Source organism: Miniopterus natalensis, chromosome 13, assembly GCF_054644295.1.
Source record: "Miniopterus natalensis isolate mMinNat1 chromosome 13, mMinNat1.hap1, whole genome shotgun sequence".
NCBI classification, from domain to species: Eukaryota; Metazoa; Chordata; class Mammalia; order Chiroptera; family Miniopteridae; genus Miniopterus; species Miniopterus natalensis.
Window position 1 is genome coordinate 54343967 of NC_142093.1, and position 18237 is coordinate 54362203.

An 18237-nucleotide genomic window follows, 5' to 3' on the forward strand; every position below is an offset into this window, starting at 1 on the left:
CAGCTGGCATCTATGACTGTGGGGCCTGGAGAGCAGTTTCTGGCAGAGATGACTCATAAGCCTGATGCCTGGGAAAAGGAGATGGTGAGGCCAGACACTGACCACTAGTAATTTTGACCTTATTTAATTACCAAGAGCAGGACATGAGAATTCCCCAGGGGGGAAACTGACAAAAATATATGAAAAAATGGTTTTTAAAAACATTGGACACCAAGCAATGAAGGCCAATAATCCCTGAGATACAGGGAAAACCCAGGGTGAGCTCTATGATAGTCCCAGCTTAGCGCTTTGGAAGTTTCCAGGCCATGGTATGGCAGGAAGGATCTCAGGTGGAGCACAGCAAATTTCTGAGTTTGGTAGCCAGAATGAAGAGTCCCAGGAGACCAAGACATCTAGATTTCATAGGACAGAGTACCAGAGAGGAGAGAGGTACTCAAAGAGAGAGAACTCTGGAAATCTACAGAGAGCCCCCCTTGAGAATTCGGCTCAATACTGATAGCTCATTTATGTGAGGAAATTATCTGAGGCTGGGAAAGATCCATTGGAAAGAATTAGAAAGAAAGGGCTTTGAACTTGCACACAGCCTATCCTCACCAGCCCAACTGGAAAAATGTGTAACTCATGGGGCCCTGGGGAGACTACCTGGGAAGGTCTTGCCTCAGTAATGGGGACTGACTGGCCTTAAACTGAGCTCTGGGCCCTCCTAAGAAATCAGTGAAGCAAGGCATGGGAGGGAAAAACTCTTCATAGGTAACTTAACTGCATCACAGAACAAAGCTCATGAAGATTTATAAGAATACAGAAACATCCAATACCCATCTAGGTAACTTTCACAATGATTGTAATCCAATCAAAAATTACTAGGCATGAAAAGACAGGTAATGTTCCCTTTAATAATAATTAATCAATGAAACTGATTGGGAACTGACACAGGCATAAGAATTGGCAGAAAAAGAGTTAAGTAGAGACAGGGAAGATATTTAAAAAGATACATGTTGAACTTTTAGAGATGAGAACTTTTAGGGAAGAAAATATTTTAGATGAAATCATGTTGAATGGGATAAATGACAGACATTGTAGGAAAAAAGATTAGTGAACTTGAAGACACAGCAATAGAAACTATCCAAAATGAGACATACACAGAAAAATAATAGTAAGCAAACAAATAACTAACAACGAATATATAAATCAGTGAGCTGTGGGACAACTTCAAGTGGCCAAATGGACATGTAGGTGGAATTTCCAAGGAGAGGAGAAAACAGGCAACAGAAAAATACTTGAACAAATAAAGATTGAAAAATTCCTAAATTTGATGAAAACTATAATCCAGAGATCCAAGAAGTTCAATGAATTCCAAGTACAGGAAAATGAAGGAAACTGTACGAAGGGATATCATCACCAATTTGCTCAAAACCTGTATTACAGAGGAAATCTTAAAGCAACCAGAGGAAAAAAAGACGTCTTTGTACAAAGGAACAAACATAAACATGACAGCAGATTTCTTGTTGGGAGTGAAAAGACAATGGAGCAACAGCTTCTTTTTTCATTCTGTACTTTAAATTTTCAATCTAGAATTCTATATTCCATAAAAATTTATTTCAAAAACAAAGACAAAAAATTTTAGGACATGCAAAAGCTGAAAAAATTTATTATCAGCACATTCACACTGAAGGGATGTTGGAGGAAATCTCTTAGACAGGAGGAGGATGATACTTTTATATGGAAAGGTAAATGGAAATATGGACCTACACAAAGTAGTAAAGAGCACTAGAAATAGCTATGTGGATAAATGGGTGATATTTTTCTATTTAGATATCTTTAAGGCAATTTACCGTTTAAACAAAAATAATGTCTCTATAGCAGATGTATAAGTAAAATGTATGACAATAATAACATAAAAACTAAGAGAAGAATAGCAGCATTATTCATAAGTTCCAAAGATAAACAACCCATATGTCCACTGACAGATGACTGGATAAACAAAATGCGTATATACCTACAACAAAATATTCAGCTTTAAAAAGGATGGAAATTTTGGCACATGCTACAACATGGATAAACCTTGAAAACATTGTGCTAAGTATTTTTAAAATAAGCCAGACACAAAATGACAAATTTTGTATGATTCCACTTGTATGAGGTAAATTTATAGTCAAATTTATAGAGACAGAAAGTAGAATAGTGGTTACCAGGGCATGGGGCGAATGGGGAATGAGGAGTTATTATTTAATGGCGACAGAGTTTCCATTTGGGATACTGGAAGAGCTCTGGAGTTTGATGGTGGTGATAGTCACACAACAATGTGAATGTATTTAATGCCACTGAATTGCACACCTAAAAGTGGTTAATTTTAGGTTGTGTATATTTTACCACAATTAAAAACAACAAACTTATGAACGTCAAAAAAAATTGTCCAGGAGGGGAGAAATGGAAATATGTGATTATAAGACTCTTGTGCCTTGTATGGAGTGGTATAATATCAATTGAAATTGGACCATGATACATTAAAGATCTATACCATAAACCTAAAATAACCACTAACTTGCAAAACAAGCCAACAAAGGAGATAAATGATATTGAAAATATTCAATACAAAAGCTGTCAGAGGAAAATAAAAAAGACCAGAGCAAAGGACAGATAGGACTAATTGAAAACAACTAGCAAGGCGATAGACATAAACCTAACCATATGTATGTCAAAAATGATCAATTTGTACATTTTAAATGTGTATGGTTTATTGTAGGTCCATTATACCTGAACACAACTGTTAATACAGTAAAAGAGGGGGATACAGGTCACTCCTGAGGTGCTGAGCTGTCCAGAGACATTGGTGCTGGTACATCTGAGCATTCTCTATGTGTGTATCAGTGTGTATGCCAGGTGTAACTCTCCAATGAGAAGATGACTTTTCTCACAGAACGTTCAAGAATTTGTCCAAAGTTAGGAAAACTTTACTCTTCTTTGGGTGATGCTACGGTTCAAAACATTTCAGGATCTCCTCGTTTGGAATAACCTTCACAGCCATTTTATGACCCACCAGAGATAATTAGCCTAATCAGGTTGTGTAGTCGTGTCAAGATTGGGTTCTGAATACCTGGTTGTTTCAAAATATCAAACTCAATGTCAAAAGACAAGGAAGGGGCTAGAGGCCCATTCAAGCTCTGCAGGCAGTCCTAACCAGGAGCTGTACAGGAGTTTTGAGCACCTTTTTTTGAACAAATGGAGAGAGGGCCAATCTTCATTTTTATCGGCATTGTATTAAATAACCAGCCAGATTTCTCTATAGTCTTGGGTAATAGTGAAGTACACAGGTTTTGGAGTTAGAAAGATGTTAATCCTGGCTCTGCCCACTCCTGTGTGACCCTATGCTAGACATTTATTATCTGTGCCCCAGTTTCTTTATTTGCAAAATTGGGATGATAATGATAATACCTACCCCATGAAGCTAAGAATTAAATGAGAAAATACATGTAAAACACTTAAAACTGTGCCGGCCTACAGTTAGAATGTAATGATAGCTTAGTAAAAGGTTAATCTGTTTATTCTTTCATTTATTGAGTGGTTCCTAAATGTGGCTCTGTGTTAGACAATGAGTATAATGGCAAGTAAAATAGACATGCAATGGGCCCTCATAAAGCAGGACCTTGTACCATCTCTTGTTCAGTGAGGGTAGAAAATCAGATTCACATGGAAGTATAATTAACAACTGGGGTAGAATGACTAAGGGAAAGTGTGAGCTTCTGAGCTATTCTCTGAGGTCAAGGGTAGCTTTGCTGAGGAAGTGACATCAGAGCTGATATATGAGGGTTGAGGAAGCAAATTAATGAAGTGAAGGGGTGGGAGAGTATATGCCAAGCAGAAGAATAGCACATGCAAAGGTCCTGAGGCAGGAAGGAACATAGTGCTTTAGAAGAACTTTGAAAAGATTAGTGTGGCTGAAGCTCAGAGTTCAAGTTAGCAATTGGCCTGTGATGAATCTTGAAAAGTAGTCAAGAACCAGATGATTCTGGGTCTAGAGGCTATGGTATGACATGTCAGTCCTTAAGTTCAGACCAATGGAAGCCACTGTAAGATTTTAAGCAAGGGAATAATAATAATATTGATTTGCATTTAGAAAAAAGATTACTTTGGCTACTTTACTGAGAAACAGATTGTAAGGGAAGGGCCAAGCAAGGGTGATGGAAGAGAGTTAAGATGTTAGTATAGATGAGGGATAATGACATCTGAGACTAGGGTCATCATGTGAAGATGCAAAGCTTTTATATACTATTAAAATTAATTCAGTATGAATCCAGATGTTAGGATCTTAATTGTAATCCTGAGGGCAGCCACTAAGAAAATAACTAAAAAAATATATAGTAATATGTAAGAAAAGAAATGCCAAGGGGATTAAAATGGTATGCTAGAAAACACATTTTTAAAGTAGAAGAAGGTAGTAATAAGAGAACAAAAAATATTTAAGACATATAGAACACAAGTAAGAAAATGGCAGATGTAAATCCTACTTATATTACATAAAATGCACTAAACAATTAAACAGCAGAGATAAACAGGATGTATTAAAAAACATGATCCAGCAGTATGCTGTCTACAATAGACACATTTTAGATTTAAAGACACAAATAGGATGAAAGTAAAAGATGGAAAAATATATCATACAAATAGTAACAAAGAACTAGAGTAGCTATTCTAATTTAGACAAAATAGACTTTAAGGCAAAAATTTTTACAAAGAAGGATGTTTGATAATAATAAAAGAGTCAATTTACCAAGAAGGTATAACAATTATTAACATAAACACACCTAACAACATATCCCCAAAATATATGAAGCAAAAACTCATGAACTGAAAGGAGAAATAGTTCAATAATAATAGTTGAAGATTTTAATATCTCACCTTAAATAATGAGTGGAATAGCTAGGCAGAAAATCAATCAGGAAATGGGAAACTTTAACAACACAATAAACAAACTACACCTACTAGATATCTGTAGAATACTCCATTCAACAGTAGATTACATATTTTCCTCAAATGCACACAGATAATTCTTCAGAAGAGACTGTATGTTAGGCCATACAATAAATTTAAAATGTTTGAAATAGTACAAAATATATTCTCTGTCTACAATGGATGAAACTGAAAATCAGGAACAGATGGAAATTTTGAAACTGAAAAATATGTGTATATTAACAACATACTCTTAAATAATAAATGGGTGAAAGAAATCAAAAGGGGAATTAGAAAATGCTTTGAAGTGAATGAAAATGAAAAACTTGATTTACCAAAATTTATGGATTCAGCTAAAGCAATTCTTACAAGGTAATTTATAGCTGGAAACACATATATTACAAAAGATAAAAGATCTCTAATAAACTAACTTTCCACCCTAAGAAATTAGAATAAGAAGGGCAAACTAAACTGAAAACATGTGGAAGGAAGTAATAAAGATTAGAGAAAAAGAAATGAAATAGAGAATAGAAAAATAACAGAAAAATCAAAGAAACCAAACATTGGTTCCTTTAAAAGGAATCAAAATTGAAAAAGGCTTATACAAACTAATCAAGGAAAGAAGGGTGGGAAAAGATTCATATTACTGGAATGAAAAGGGGGTATCACTACTGGCCCTGCAGAAATAAAAATGATTATAAAGGAATGCTATGAACAACTGTATGCCAACAAACTAGACAAAGTAGATTAAATGGACATATTCCTAGAAATATAAACAACCAAAACTGACTCAAGAAGAAACTGAAAATCTGAATAGACCTATCATTAATAAAGAGAAATCCAGGACTGAATTGCTTCACTGGTGAATTCTATCAAGTGTTTAAACAAGAGTTAACACCAATTCTTCACAAACTCTTCTAAAATACAGTAGAGGAGGAAATACTTCCCAACTCATTCTACGAGGCTAATATTGTGCTTTCACCAAAACCAGAGGAAGATATAACAAGTAAAACCAAAGAAACAAAAAACAAAAACAAAAACAAACTATAGACCAGTACCTCATGTAATTATAGATACAAAATTCTCAACAAAATACTAACAGACTGAATCCAGCAATATATAAAAGGAACTATACACTTTGACCAAGTGGAATTTACCTTAGAGTGCAAGGTTGGTTAAACACACAAAAATTAATGTAATATACCATGTAAATAGACTAAAGGACAAAATTTACATGATTATATCAATAGATGTGGAAGAAGCATTTGACAAATCCCACACCCTGTCATGATGAAAATACTCAATAAACTAGGGATAGAAGGGAATTTCCTCAACCTGATAAAGAGAATCAATGAAAAATTCATGACTAATTTCATGCTTATGGCAAAGACTGAAAACTTTTCTCTAAAATCAGAATAAGACAAGGATGTCCCTTCTTACCACTGCAATTCAATGTCATACTAAAGGTTTAGCCAACATAAATAGTCAAGAAAAAGAAATAAAAGCATCCAGATGGGAAAGGAAGAAGTAAAATTATCTCTAACAATAAGGATTTAATTTGGTACTGATACATGCTACAGTGTAGATTAACTTTGAAAACATTATGCTAAATGAAAGAAGCCAGACACAAAAGGCCACAATTTGTTTGACTTCATTTATGTCAATGTGAATGAAATAGGCAAATCCCTACAGTGAATTAGTGGGGGTGAGGGTGAGAAAAGAGGAGAGAAGGGAAATGGGGAGTGACTTTTAATGAGAATAGGGTTTCTTTTTGCAGTGATGAAAATGTGCTGGAATTAAGCAGTGGTTGCACAGCTGTGTAAAGAAACTGAAAACCACTGAATTCTGGGTGAATTCTGTAGTATGTAAATTATATCTCAACAAACTTTTTAAAAGAATACATGAAATAAATATACTGACTAAAAGTGAAAAAAATGCCTTGGCAATGGTGATGCAAGATTAAAAAAATATTAATATCCCAAGGGAAGCAGATTTAGATTTTCTGTCTTGGTTTAATTCCAGTATTCTCACTGTATTTCAGAGTTCAATTCTCACTACTACATGAATTTCAGGCTCTGAATCTAAAATTCCCAAACTCCATTATTCCTTTTCTCAATTCTCAATCTTGATTTTTTCCACTTTATGCCAAACATCTTGAATTGGCTTGTGTTTATCTTGCAGATCATGCTATTCTTTTAAGGTATAATTTGTTGCCCATATCACTGATCCTCAACTATTTTCAGTTTCTTTTAACTGTCATTTTAGATACAGACAGATTAAAATGTGGCTTTCAAAATTCTTCTCTTGGAATCTGTGCTCCACTAGTGGTATCCTCTCAGCCTTCGTGTGGGTTTAAACATTCTTCCTGGCTACTTGTAATTTCTTCCTTTCTTTCTGCTGGACATTCCTTCCAGGTTCTCTGAACCTTTCCTTTACAACTAATTCACAGCATCCTTTTCCCGAGCCACTTTCCACATGGCAGCCAAGGGGTGGTTCAGGGTCTCACGGTATCTGCAGTAACAGAGATGTTGGACAGTGTGCACCGAACTGTGGTCTATCAAATATAAACCCTCCAAAATGTTCTATGCAGATAGGTCTTGGACCAAATTACTTTAGGAAATACCATTTTATACCTCTGTTCATGGTGAGCCCACTGCTGAGTCTATAACAAAGGCTTAGATGAGTCCTGTGATAAAGAATCTGCTGAAACTGTTTAGTTTCAAGCTCCCCAAACTTTTTGCTAAGGCACCTTCTTTCTGAGTAATAGCCACCGAATGCACTAGAAGTAGTGTTTGTGGAACAAGTGTGGGAAACATTGTCCTGGATGCTCTCTGAGGTTGGTTCCAAATCTAGAGCTCTGGTTTTTTCATTAGCTGATGGTTCACATGGACCTACCGTGGCTGGAATGAGGTGCTAGACAGGTAACTTTCAGTGGAAGAGGACAGGTGTATTAGCCAGGTTCTTCAGAGAACAGAACCAATAGGATGTGCGAGTGTGTGTGTGTGTGTGTGTGTGTGTGTGTGTGTGTGTGTGTGTGTGTGTAGAAGGAGAGGGAGATTATATATATGCTAAGGATTTGACTCACTTCATTGTGAGGGCTGGCAAATCCAAAATCTACAGAGCAGGCCACAGGCTGGAGATGCAGGGAAAAGCTTGTGTCTTAATTCAGGTTCAAGGGCCATCTGCTGTCAAATTCCCTCTTCCTCAGGGGAGGTCAGTCTTTTTTCTTTTAATGCCTTCAATTGAATGGATGAGGCCCACCTGCTTGATTCAAAGTATATGGATTTAAATGTTGATCTTGCCTAAAAAATACCTTCACAGAAACATCTAGAATAATGTTTGACCCAATATACAGGTACCGTGGCCCAGCCAAGTTGACATGTAAGATTAGCCATCGCTGTGGGACCAGCAGTTATGGTGGTGCTGAACTTGCAATAGCTGTGAGCCGCTTGGTGACTGCACCTTGAGGGGAGGAGTGGGCACTGATGCACTGTGCCCGATTTGTCATTACACCAAGGCCCTGGCTATGGCAGTGACATTTCAAAAGCATTGGCCAGTAGGTCTTACTCATTAAAACATGTTCTGAGATTTGATAAGGAGGACAGAGAGGACCAGGCCAGTAAATTCTGTGGCACAGATGTGATCTGCCATGTGTTTCTCCTTCCATAACAGAGAAAATCTTTGGCAATCTGTCACATGGAAAAGAAAAGCATTGTAATCAGTACGAGCTGTGAGCTCACATGTCTGTAGGCGAGAAGTTATCTAAACGGTTAATTCAGATAACTGCAGGAGAATGGAAAGGACCCTTTTGCAAGAGGCTGTAATGAACAGATGAGGCCCTTCCCATCCCCTGTTGGGCAAAATGAGGCTCAGCCACTAATTGGTACAATTCACACTGAAAGTGCGAGATTTTCCCCTTTCTCTCCTTTCCTCAGCTGTGGAGCACCTACGCTGTTTTTGCATGCTTGGTTACCCCTTCTTTCTTTATGAAGTTCAAGTTGCTTTAGGGGTCTTCCTCCCAACCCCCTTTTTGGAGGGTAATTGGGAGTCTGAATAATGCTTTTAAGGTGACTGCACTGCCTGGTCCTGGATGAAGATGGAAGGAGTCAGAAGTTAGTCTCTGGCTCTTTAAAACCCCTTATTAAAATTGATGTGATGTGTTTTTATGGAATTCTTTTATGGTAAGCTGGATTTATCATTGATAAAGGGTTCTTATTGTTCTAAAAGAAAGCAAGCCAAAACAGAGCAGAAGAATGTGATAGTGTGTGTGTTGCTATGAAAATAATTGAATGAAAATTTTATTTCCTACTACAGCTATTGATTAGAAAGAAGGGAGGTGAATAATAAAGCTGAACTAAAAATGAGACAAAGGCTTAGAATATAATTAACAATGGTGGAGCAAAAACAGCCATCAAAAGGGTTTCTCCAATGAAGCTGACCCCACTGAGTAAACAGCTCCGCTGTCTTTATGCTGCATCCTTGTGATGCAGGTGAACATCAGGGGAACCTTGGAGATTACAGGCTCTGCAAAGCCTCTGGTTGGAGCTCCCTGGGATGAGAGGACACTGTGAGTCACATAGAAATCAACTGCTGGCTTTGGGGGCAGATCCCAAAGCAGTGTTTGAAGCCAGATTGGTTTAAAATTCAAAAGCCAATAACAGAGTTCTTAGAGACATTGCAGCTCCAATAGATTTCAGAGTGTGTTATTTAAAAAGTATTCTATGAAAATTTGAGGACATGGCTCACATGTAGAATTAGTGGACAGATCCTTTAGGTATTATTGGGAAACAGTTGGATCTAAGGTGTTTTATGTCTTCAAATATTATTCTAATTATATAACCCCTTAAATATAGTAATGGGTAAGAATGGGTAATATTTTTGTTTTCCTAATAGTGAGTGCTACTTTTTAATTAAAAGTATAATTTGACTTGAATCTGTGTGTCTGCTGGAAGCATGATTGATGGGATCACAAGATCACATTTTAGAAAGCTCTTTCCATCTTACCCCAGGTGCAGAGCTTGACTCACAGTGTAATCATCTGGGAGTTTGAAAATCCCAGCATTCAGACCAGTTAAAACAGAATCTAATGGGTGGGGCCCACGCAGCAGTATTTTTAAAACTCCTCAGAGGATTCCAGTATTCAGGGTTAGAACCACTGATCTAAGTGGAAATGTACTCTGTAGGGCTGATGGACCCTGGGTAAGACATTTTATAAAAACCACCTCTGCCCAACATCCCTCCTGGTCCTCCTTTTGTTCTGCTGGTCCCAATGGGACTAAAATCTTGGGGTCCTTTCTGCCTGCCTTCCAGTGGCATGCAAATAAATGTTTGCCAATCCACACTTTGGAACAAAAACCCTGATTTGTAACATCTGTTGGTCTCCAGATTTTATGAATACTCCCAGCATGGTCAATTTCACGCTCGCAATGTGCTACCACTGTGCACCTGGCTGGAAGAGGAGGTGCACTATTAGCTCTCACAGGCCAGTGCAAGCCAGCTCCAGACACCAATGTCTCCTTCTCAGCTTCAGATTGTTTGTTCCCTTTCTCCTCTGTGCCCACTCCAAGATACCCCAGCCTCCCTTAGGTGGCAGTAGGGGTTTTTGTACAACCCAGATAAAGACTTTTCTGCTTACATGATTTTTCTGCTCAGGTAGTGTTATCAGTGGAAGTGGGGTGCCCCTTTCCCGACTGAGTGCTGGGGGTGGGGTCCTTACAATATCTCGAGAAAAAGAATTTTCTGAGACTTGCACAGGAGGATGAGTGCTTTTTATTTGTGTGGAATTACATCCCTGGGTTTCCAAAGTCCCATTTCTCTTAATCCAGTCTTGGAAGAAGTGCAGCTGGGGATTTAGTAGAGCTAGAAGTAAAGCCAGTGTCCAAAGCTTCCTTCCCATGGTGAAGTTGGGTCTGGTACAGCATCAGGCTATTTGCAGTCCATTAGTCCATTGTGTGGGATCCACATGGCTGTGGGCCATGTGGGCAAATGCAGGAGCATAGGAGAATGAAAGCAAGAGCTAGGATCCAGTAGTGCACCAAGAGCGCAAGAGAGAGAACCCCTTTGTTTAGGGGATTAAATATCTCAGATCTTCCTGTGCTAGCAGTGACCATGCCTACTTTAGCCAATGACCTGTTCCCAGGTGTGACTGACAGGTAAGTACCTTCTCTTTTTCCCCCAGACTTTACTGGGCATGTGTCTGTTCTACCCTAGTCCAGTCCCTTCCACCAGCAATTAGTGGAAAATAGACCAGTGGCTATCTGGGGAGTATTAAACTGCAGCTTCCTGGCAAAGCTGCACAAATGGCATGCCTATAATATTTGGCCTTCCCTTTGATCCTTTCCTGTTATTAATAACTAGGTTAGCCTGGCTGGCATGGCTCAGTGGTTGAGCATTGACCTATGATCCAGGAGATAGTGGTTTGATTCCTAGTCAGGGCACATGCCCCGGTTGCGGGCTTGATCCCCAGTAGGGGCTTGCAGGAGGCAGCCGATCAACGACTCTCTCATCAATGATGTTTCTCTCTCTCTCTCTCTCTCTCACTCCCTCTCCCTTCCTCTCTCTGAAATCAATAAGATATATTTTTTAAAAACATAACTAGGTTAATTACAACGCTATAAGTAGCATAATACCTCCTCCCACTTAAAGAGTATAGGAAACCTTTTTAACACACCAAGGGAATGTGCCTAAGGCTGGGTATATTTGGACAATTGGCCTTCTGGATTATACTTTATCCTGTGAATCTGACTAAGGTGAGTTGTCATAGATCAGCTCCAGGTGCCTGAGCTGATATATGAAGTTTCTGAGCCTGCTGAATTGAGGGCCAGGCTTTGAATCAGGACACATCCACCAAGTTAATGGGGAGCTCCTGGAAGACAGCTCACCAGTCTTCTGGGCTACCTGACTTCCGCCTCAATGCAGGTTACATCTCCCTACTTCTCCCCTTTCATTACAAAGCACTCCCACATGACTTTTCTCCTTGAATCACTTCAACACACCTAGGAAGGCATATTGGATGCTGTTTTCCATCTGCAGGTGAGGAATTCTGCTGAAACTCAGAGAGATTGAGTGACCTGCCAAGTTTGAGAATTTGCCCAAGCTAGTCAGTGATGGAGGCAGGACTTGAACCTAGAGCTTCTGACCCCAAGTTTAATGCTCTCCCAACACACTGCCTTGGTCTATTGGCCATCTCCACCTATGCATGGGGCCAGTCAACTTAGGTAGAAGAGGAAGTAAGATGAAGAGTAGCAGATTCCTGGCTTCCAGTCCTGTGAACTAATTCTTTGGAAAGCATACTTCCGGAAATGAGTGGGATCTAACAAAGAACATGTTCCAGCTTGGTAAGTCCTAAGGTGGGAGTGAAATAGGAATGGCTCGTGTAATATGAATGTCTAATGAACTGTGATTCCAAAAATAGAATCAGGAGCAGCCTCTGTTGGAAGTGAGCTAAATCAAGAAGACACCTGGGACTCTAAGAAGTGGCTGCATAAATACGGCTTAAAAGCCCAAAAGCTGTCATTTTATGATGTTCTTGCTGACTGTTCCTTCCGCCATGCTGATGGAGTTGTTGATATAAAAGCCAAACCTGAGAACGAGTCCGTACAAACCAGTGCGGTAAGTGCACTCTTGGTGGGATTGTGCCTTCTCTTGATGCACTGAGTAGGTAGGTAAGGCCTCCCTCAGACCAGAGCCCAGGGCAGGACCAAGGTTAAAGGCAGCGTGGAGGGAAACTGGCTGGGGTTTCCATGTAGAAGGACATCCCTTTCTGCTTCTTACCATACACTCCCCTGAATGGTACCTGTGGGAGTGGAGGTCAACTCTGGGAATGGTTTCTAGAGATAAGTGAATTATAGAGTAATTATACATAAGCCAGAAGCTGGGCTTGTAGAAATTCAGGCATCATGAGTCTCAGAATTATTTAACATTAATTCTAAAGAGAAGCCCTTTGGTTCTCCATATTGAATGGGAGAAAGAAGCTACTTATAATATGCCCAAAGCAGGCATTTCTAGGGTCCTCTTGTACTGTCACTGTCTTAAAGAGACATAATTCGAGTGACTACCTGCCAGCATTTAGTGGATTCCCAGTAAATACGAAATCAGATTTTTTGAGGAACTACAGCACTGGAAGGGTGTATATTGAGAACTTTGGAAGCTATAATTCCATTATGCCAATGGGTCTGAAAGGAACATAGCTTCTCTAAGTGTTCGACGCTGGCTCACAATGGAAGGATAATATCTGTAGTAGCAGCTCCCACACACGTGAATCAGTGGGTCTGGGGTGGGGTGCCAAGAATTTGCATTTATAACAAGCCTCAGATGATGCTGAGGCTTCTGGTCCAGGGGCCACACTTTGAGACATACTGGGTATAAAGAGAACCCAGAACTGTCAAAAGTTTAGAATTATAGAAAGACTAGAAAGTGTCACAATGTGAAAAAGAAAATCGGGATAAAATGAATATTCTAAATTTATTGAAACTGAAGGAAAGCTCTTTGAGAAGGTAGTAAGGCCCAGGTACCCACTTTGAAGTGAAAGCCAAAATGCCAGCAACAGAGCAGACATGACTGGGAGAAGAAGTCAGGGTCCTTCTCAAATGCAGGCCACTCTGTGTATTCTCTAATCTCTCAATGTCAAGATTATCACTGAAATGTCTGTCAAGTCACAGGTGAAACCCGTCCCTCTGACACTCGGGCTGACTGGCCACAGGGCTCCTTGGGGGAAGTCTTTCAGGGCTGCATAGCCACTCGATGTTGTATGTTTGCCCTCTTATTGCTGTGTGTTGACAGTGAACTGCAAGAAGGAAAATATAAAAACTGAATTAGAAGAAAAATGCAGAGTTGACGCAAGACTTGTTTCCTGGCGTATATGCTGGGATGCAGAGTGATTGCTGTGGTGCAGGCAAATCTCATTTGTTTCCTCCCAGAACAGTTTTCTGATTTTATAGACATCATTCAGTAATGTTATTAGTTCAGGAAATAAGCATAACTAAATTTTCATTTTTTAAAATCCATTAGGCCCTGGATATTTAAAATTATGAATCCTTGTCCATTTGAACCTAGCCTACTGCACCCTCCTGGTATTGTGGTGGTGCGCTCAGGCCTCTCTAACTCTGATTTTCTTTTTGTTCTTCCTTGACAGTTTTATATGAAACTTTACAGGGAAAGTTTGAATAATTTGGCTTATAAATGAGGAATTTTACCTCAAATTTCTTGTGCTAACAAATAATAATGTAATAAAAGTTAAGAAATAGTACAGCTATCCCCTTTCACAAATATTGATGAAAAGGGGACAATTTTATGTTTAGTATTTGGGGTTACATATCTGAAACTGGATTTATGCCTAAAATTGTGATGTGTATAAGGCAGGGAGAAACTGAGGCTGTGAAATAGGTAGATTATTTAGCGCTCTCCCAGACTCCCACTGGGCAGGGCCCCCTAAACTTTTACCTATAAAAACCAATTTGTAGGTACTGATTTAGGAAACTCATTTGCACTGAGAAATAAGTGACTAAAAAGGCCTTTCTGTGTAGCATTCCAAGATAAATGAGCAGATGGGAGGAGGAGACAAAAATGCATTTCTAATTAGGAAATTTCAGGCAAAGCCTAGTAACTTGATATTTCAGGGCAACCCTAAAATCACATCACATTCACGGCTACTTATGCTGCGTATTTACAATGCCAGTCCTGATGTTCAAAAACCCACTCTGTTCTCATCATTTAATCCTGTAACAAATATTGATTGAACCTTCACTATATACCAGGCAGTATGGTTTGGTGGAAAGTGCACTAGATTTGGAGTGAGAAGACCTGGGTGTGAACGCTGTTTCTACTAGTTACTAATTATGAGATGTCCAGCAAATAATTTAACCTGTTTGAGTCTCACTCTCCACATCTGTAATGTGGGTGGTGTAAAGTCCCAATTAAAACAATGCATGTCTGAGCACAGTGCCTGGCCCTCAGGAGATCCCAGTTACCTGCCGTCATTATTAAAAACACAGTGAGTCAGAAATGAGCACTTATGGAATGCCCATGTGCTTTATATAGAAGGTGCATATTTGTGCTCTCATATCACACATGACAAAACAAAGTCACGGGGCCTCTGAAAGGTTAGGCAACTCACCTGCCACCTCATGGCAGGTGGAGGCAGGATTTGAACTCAGATCTGCTTGGCTCTCACACTGTGCTTTTCCCATTCTGAGGCTCTGCTGCCTAACGCCTGTGCTCACGTAACGTATGGTCTGGTGTTTCTACTTGGGAGTGCGTAAGGCATAGTTGGCAGAGGCCATGTGATGGGATTGAGAGCAGAGAGAACTCTCCTGTGTGCCGTCCTCAGCAATGTGGTGAGAATGAGAGGACATCTTTCTCCTTCCATCTTGCACTGCAGAGGAGATGTGGCTCCCCTCTGTGCCTGCCTTGGCAGCATCAGGGCTGACCTCATCGTGCCCTTCAACCCCGTTCACGTTAGTCACCGCTGGACCCCTGAATCTCATTCATGTTTGGCCCTGACCTCCCTCCTCTGAGCCTCGCCATTTTTCTCTGACTCCCAGGACCCCTCCACTATGCCCTCTGGACCTAGAAGTCATCAGCAAACCCCCTAGAGTCTCAAGTGATCTGAGATGTTACTTTCCCCTGCTTGTCTGGGTTCTCTCTTGAGGACCCTGGCTTCTCTCCCCTTCTCCTGTGGGCCTTGGAGGTGGACAGTGGCTTCTTTGCTCCTATTTGCTGCTTCATGATCATTCTCCTGCCCTCTTCCTATGTCATCAGAATGTACCACCCACTACACCTTCTGTGGCTGTCACATACTGAGCCCCAGGTCACCGCCATCAAGCCTTGAAGATTAAGCTTCAGGTTTGTTGTTACTGGCTCTGTTTTAATTCCTAGTGATGTCAATACCATGAAGAAGACTCTGACCTTTCATTTCTCTGACCTACTCTTTTCCGGTGACTTTTCCTCCACTGCATGTCTACCACTCTTGTCATAGGCATGCCCTTGACCTTATCATTACAAATAGCTGTGTAGTCATAACCCACATAATCAGTTCCAAAGGTCCCACTATCTGATCACTTTTTTTTAGGTCATTCTCTCTGCTGCCCTAATTCTATCAATCTTTCAGCCTCACTGAGATGTACAATTTGTTGTTTCTACCATCTCTTCTCTCTGTCCATTAATCCCTCTCATACATCCTTGACTACCTTTTCTCTCTTACATTAATTATTGCACTCCCTGGAAAAAACCCAACTCTGGTTAAATCCACTTTCTGCCTTATACCTGTGCAGATGTCTACAGTGGATGAAACTGGAGGAAAACAGCCATGGTGTCTGGTTTCACCTTAAATCCCTGACTTGTAACTTCAGGTGGGTCTTTTGTGCTACACCACAGTCCCACTGACCTCTCCCTGTCCACTCAGACTGTTATTCTGCCAGATGTCGAGCTTCTTCCTCCTCAAACTTCAGCCCTAACCCTAACCCTAACCCTAACCCTAACCCTAACCCTAACCCTAACCCTAACCCTAACCCTAACTCTAGCAGGTGGCCTTCTTCCCATTTCCCTGAACAATGAAGTGAACACCCACGAACACCTACAAACAGCTGCAAATCTCCCAGCATGTGTTTGTATGTTCTCCTCTTATTTTTTCTAGGATGGCTGAACTGTCCTTGCTCTGTCTAAGGCCAACTCTCCATGTGTTCACTGAGCCTATTCCTTTGTTCATTCTTCCCCTTTCTAACTCGGATATTCGGTATTGCCCTAATTTCCAGATCTTTTCTGTCAGATTATGGTTGTTTCTCCCATCTTAACTTGACAGTGTTCTGTCCTCCATGTGCCCCCAGCTCTGCCTCCCTACCTCATTCCTCAGCTCCTCTCTGGAATTCTGTTCCGTGGAAGTTTCATACATTCCCATTCTCCATTTCTGCTGCTCTCCCACACTCTCTTTGCACTCCAGCTAGACAAAGGCCCCACTCCACCAAAACCTACTCCTTTAAGGGATACCTGAGTTGCTAAATCCAGGGGTCAATTCTCAGTCTCTTTCTTACTTGGCCTGTTATCAATATTTAGTATAGTTTGGTTACTTTCTTGAAATTCTTTTACTTACAAAAAATGCACTGTCCTGTTTTCCCCTCTACCTCCTGCTCTTCTTTCTCAGCCTTCTTTGTTACTTCTTTCCCAAACTAAATGCTGAAGGGCCTCAAGGCACAGTCCTCAGACCTCTTCTCTGTCTGCACTCATCTCTGGGTGTTCCCTGCTGGAAACATGAGCTTCTCTGGGGCACAGACAGGATTGCACATGCCTTTCTGACCATCTTTCATGACATCTAGTACAAGCCTCTGTATAGAGCAGGCCCCAGCATGTTTGGTTGAACCAACAGTGGAATGATTTCACTATGGGAGTGAGTGCTAAGAGCTATATGATTAAAGCAGAGATGGAGCTGCCATCTGGAGACTTTTCTTCTTGGAATGGTTTCTGAGCGGCTTCTGTCCTTTGTCCATTCCTTAGGAGGCCAACAAGAAGACAGTCCATGCGAAATACTGTAGTAGATTTGTCCATGCTCCCTGGAAGGATGGGAGCTTGGTCCACGTCTGCATTACCAGGGAGAAGTTCACCTGGTACAGTGAGAGGATCCGTGCAGTCCTGGCCCAGATCCGGCAGAGGTTGGTGTGTTTATAGGAGGGCTAGTCTCTTTGAATTCAAATCTTCTTGTCCTCTTTGTAAAAGCTTAACCAAGAGAAATGGCCAGTAAACATGTGAATTCAAGTTGCCATCTGTTGGTTTGCTGGTGGCCTTGTTGTTAATAAGGGGTGATGCTTGGATTCAGACCCTTAAAAAAAACAGTAAACAAAGGTGTAGTTAACATGCTGGTTGTGCATCTGTGTAGGAGGTAAAGGAACGCTTCTCCTGTCTTACATGTCTCATGGGCCACAGGTATATTGAGACTGTATTACATCTGTTCTCTGTACTCTTGAATACTACATTTCAGGGCACTATTACAATGTGAAATATTTGAATATAGTGGAATAACATATATGATATATGTATTTTAGAAATCAGCTAAAAATAACTTCATATATTCGCTCTCAACCCTGCTCTTTCTTAAAATTTGGTAATGCCAATGAGTCTGATGCTCTAATGCTGAGGCCTCAGCCTCAGATCCGGGGGACGATCTACCCTCATGCTTTCACCTCCCAAGGCAGGGACAGCTTAGGCCATGAAGACCAAGTCCATTTAGGTGCATGGGCTCTGGGGTCAGATAGAGCTGGATTCTGATCTCAGCTCTGCCACTTGCTGTGTGACCCTGGCCTA

The 18237-nt window shown here is 40.4% G+C and overlaps 1 protein-coding gene across 1 annotated transcript in view; it reads left to right on the top strand.

The window, feature by feature from the left end:
• The window catches only part of VWA3B (von Willebrand factor A domain containing 3B), a 137088-nt gene that overhangs the window by 40916 nt on the left and 77935 nt on the right, over positions 1–18237 (top strand). The window contains exons 8-9 of the mRNA XM_087823772.1: positions 12362–12558; positions 17434–17588. Of these exons, the coding sequence (XP_087679898.1) occupies positions 12362–12558; positions 17434–17588 (352 nt within the window). The remainder of the gene's footprint in view (positions 1–12361; positions 12559–17433; positions 17589–18237) is intronic.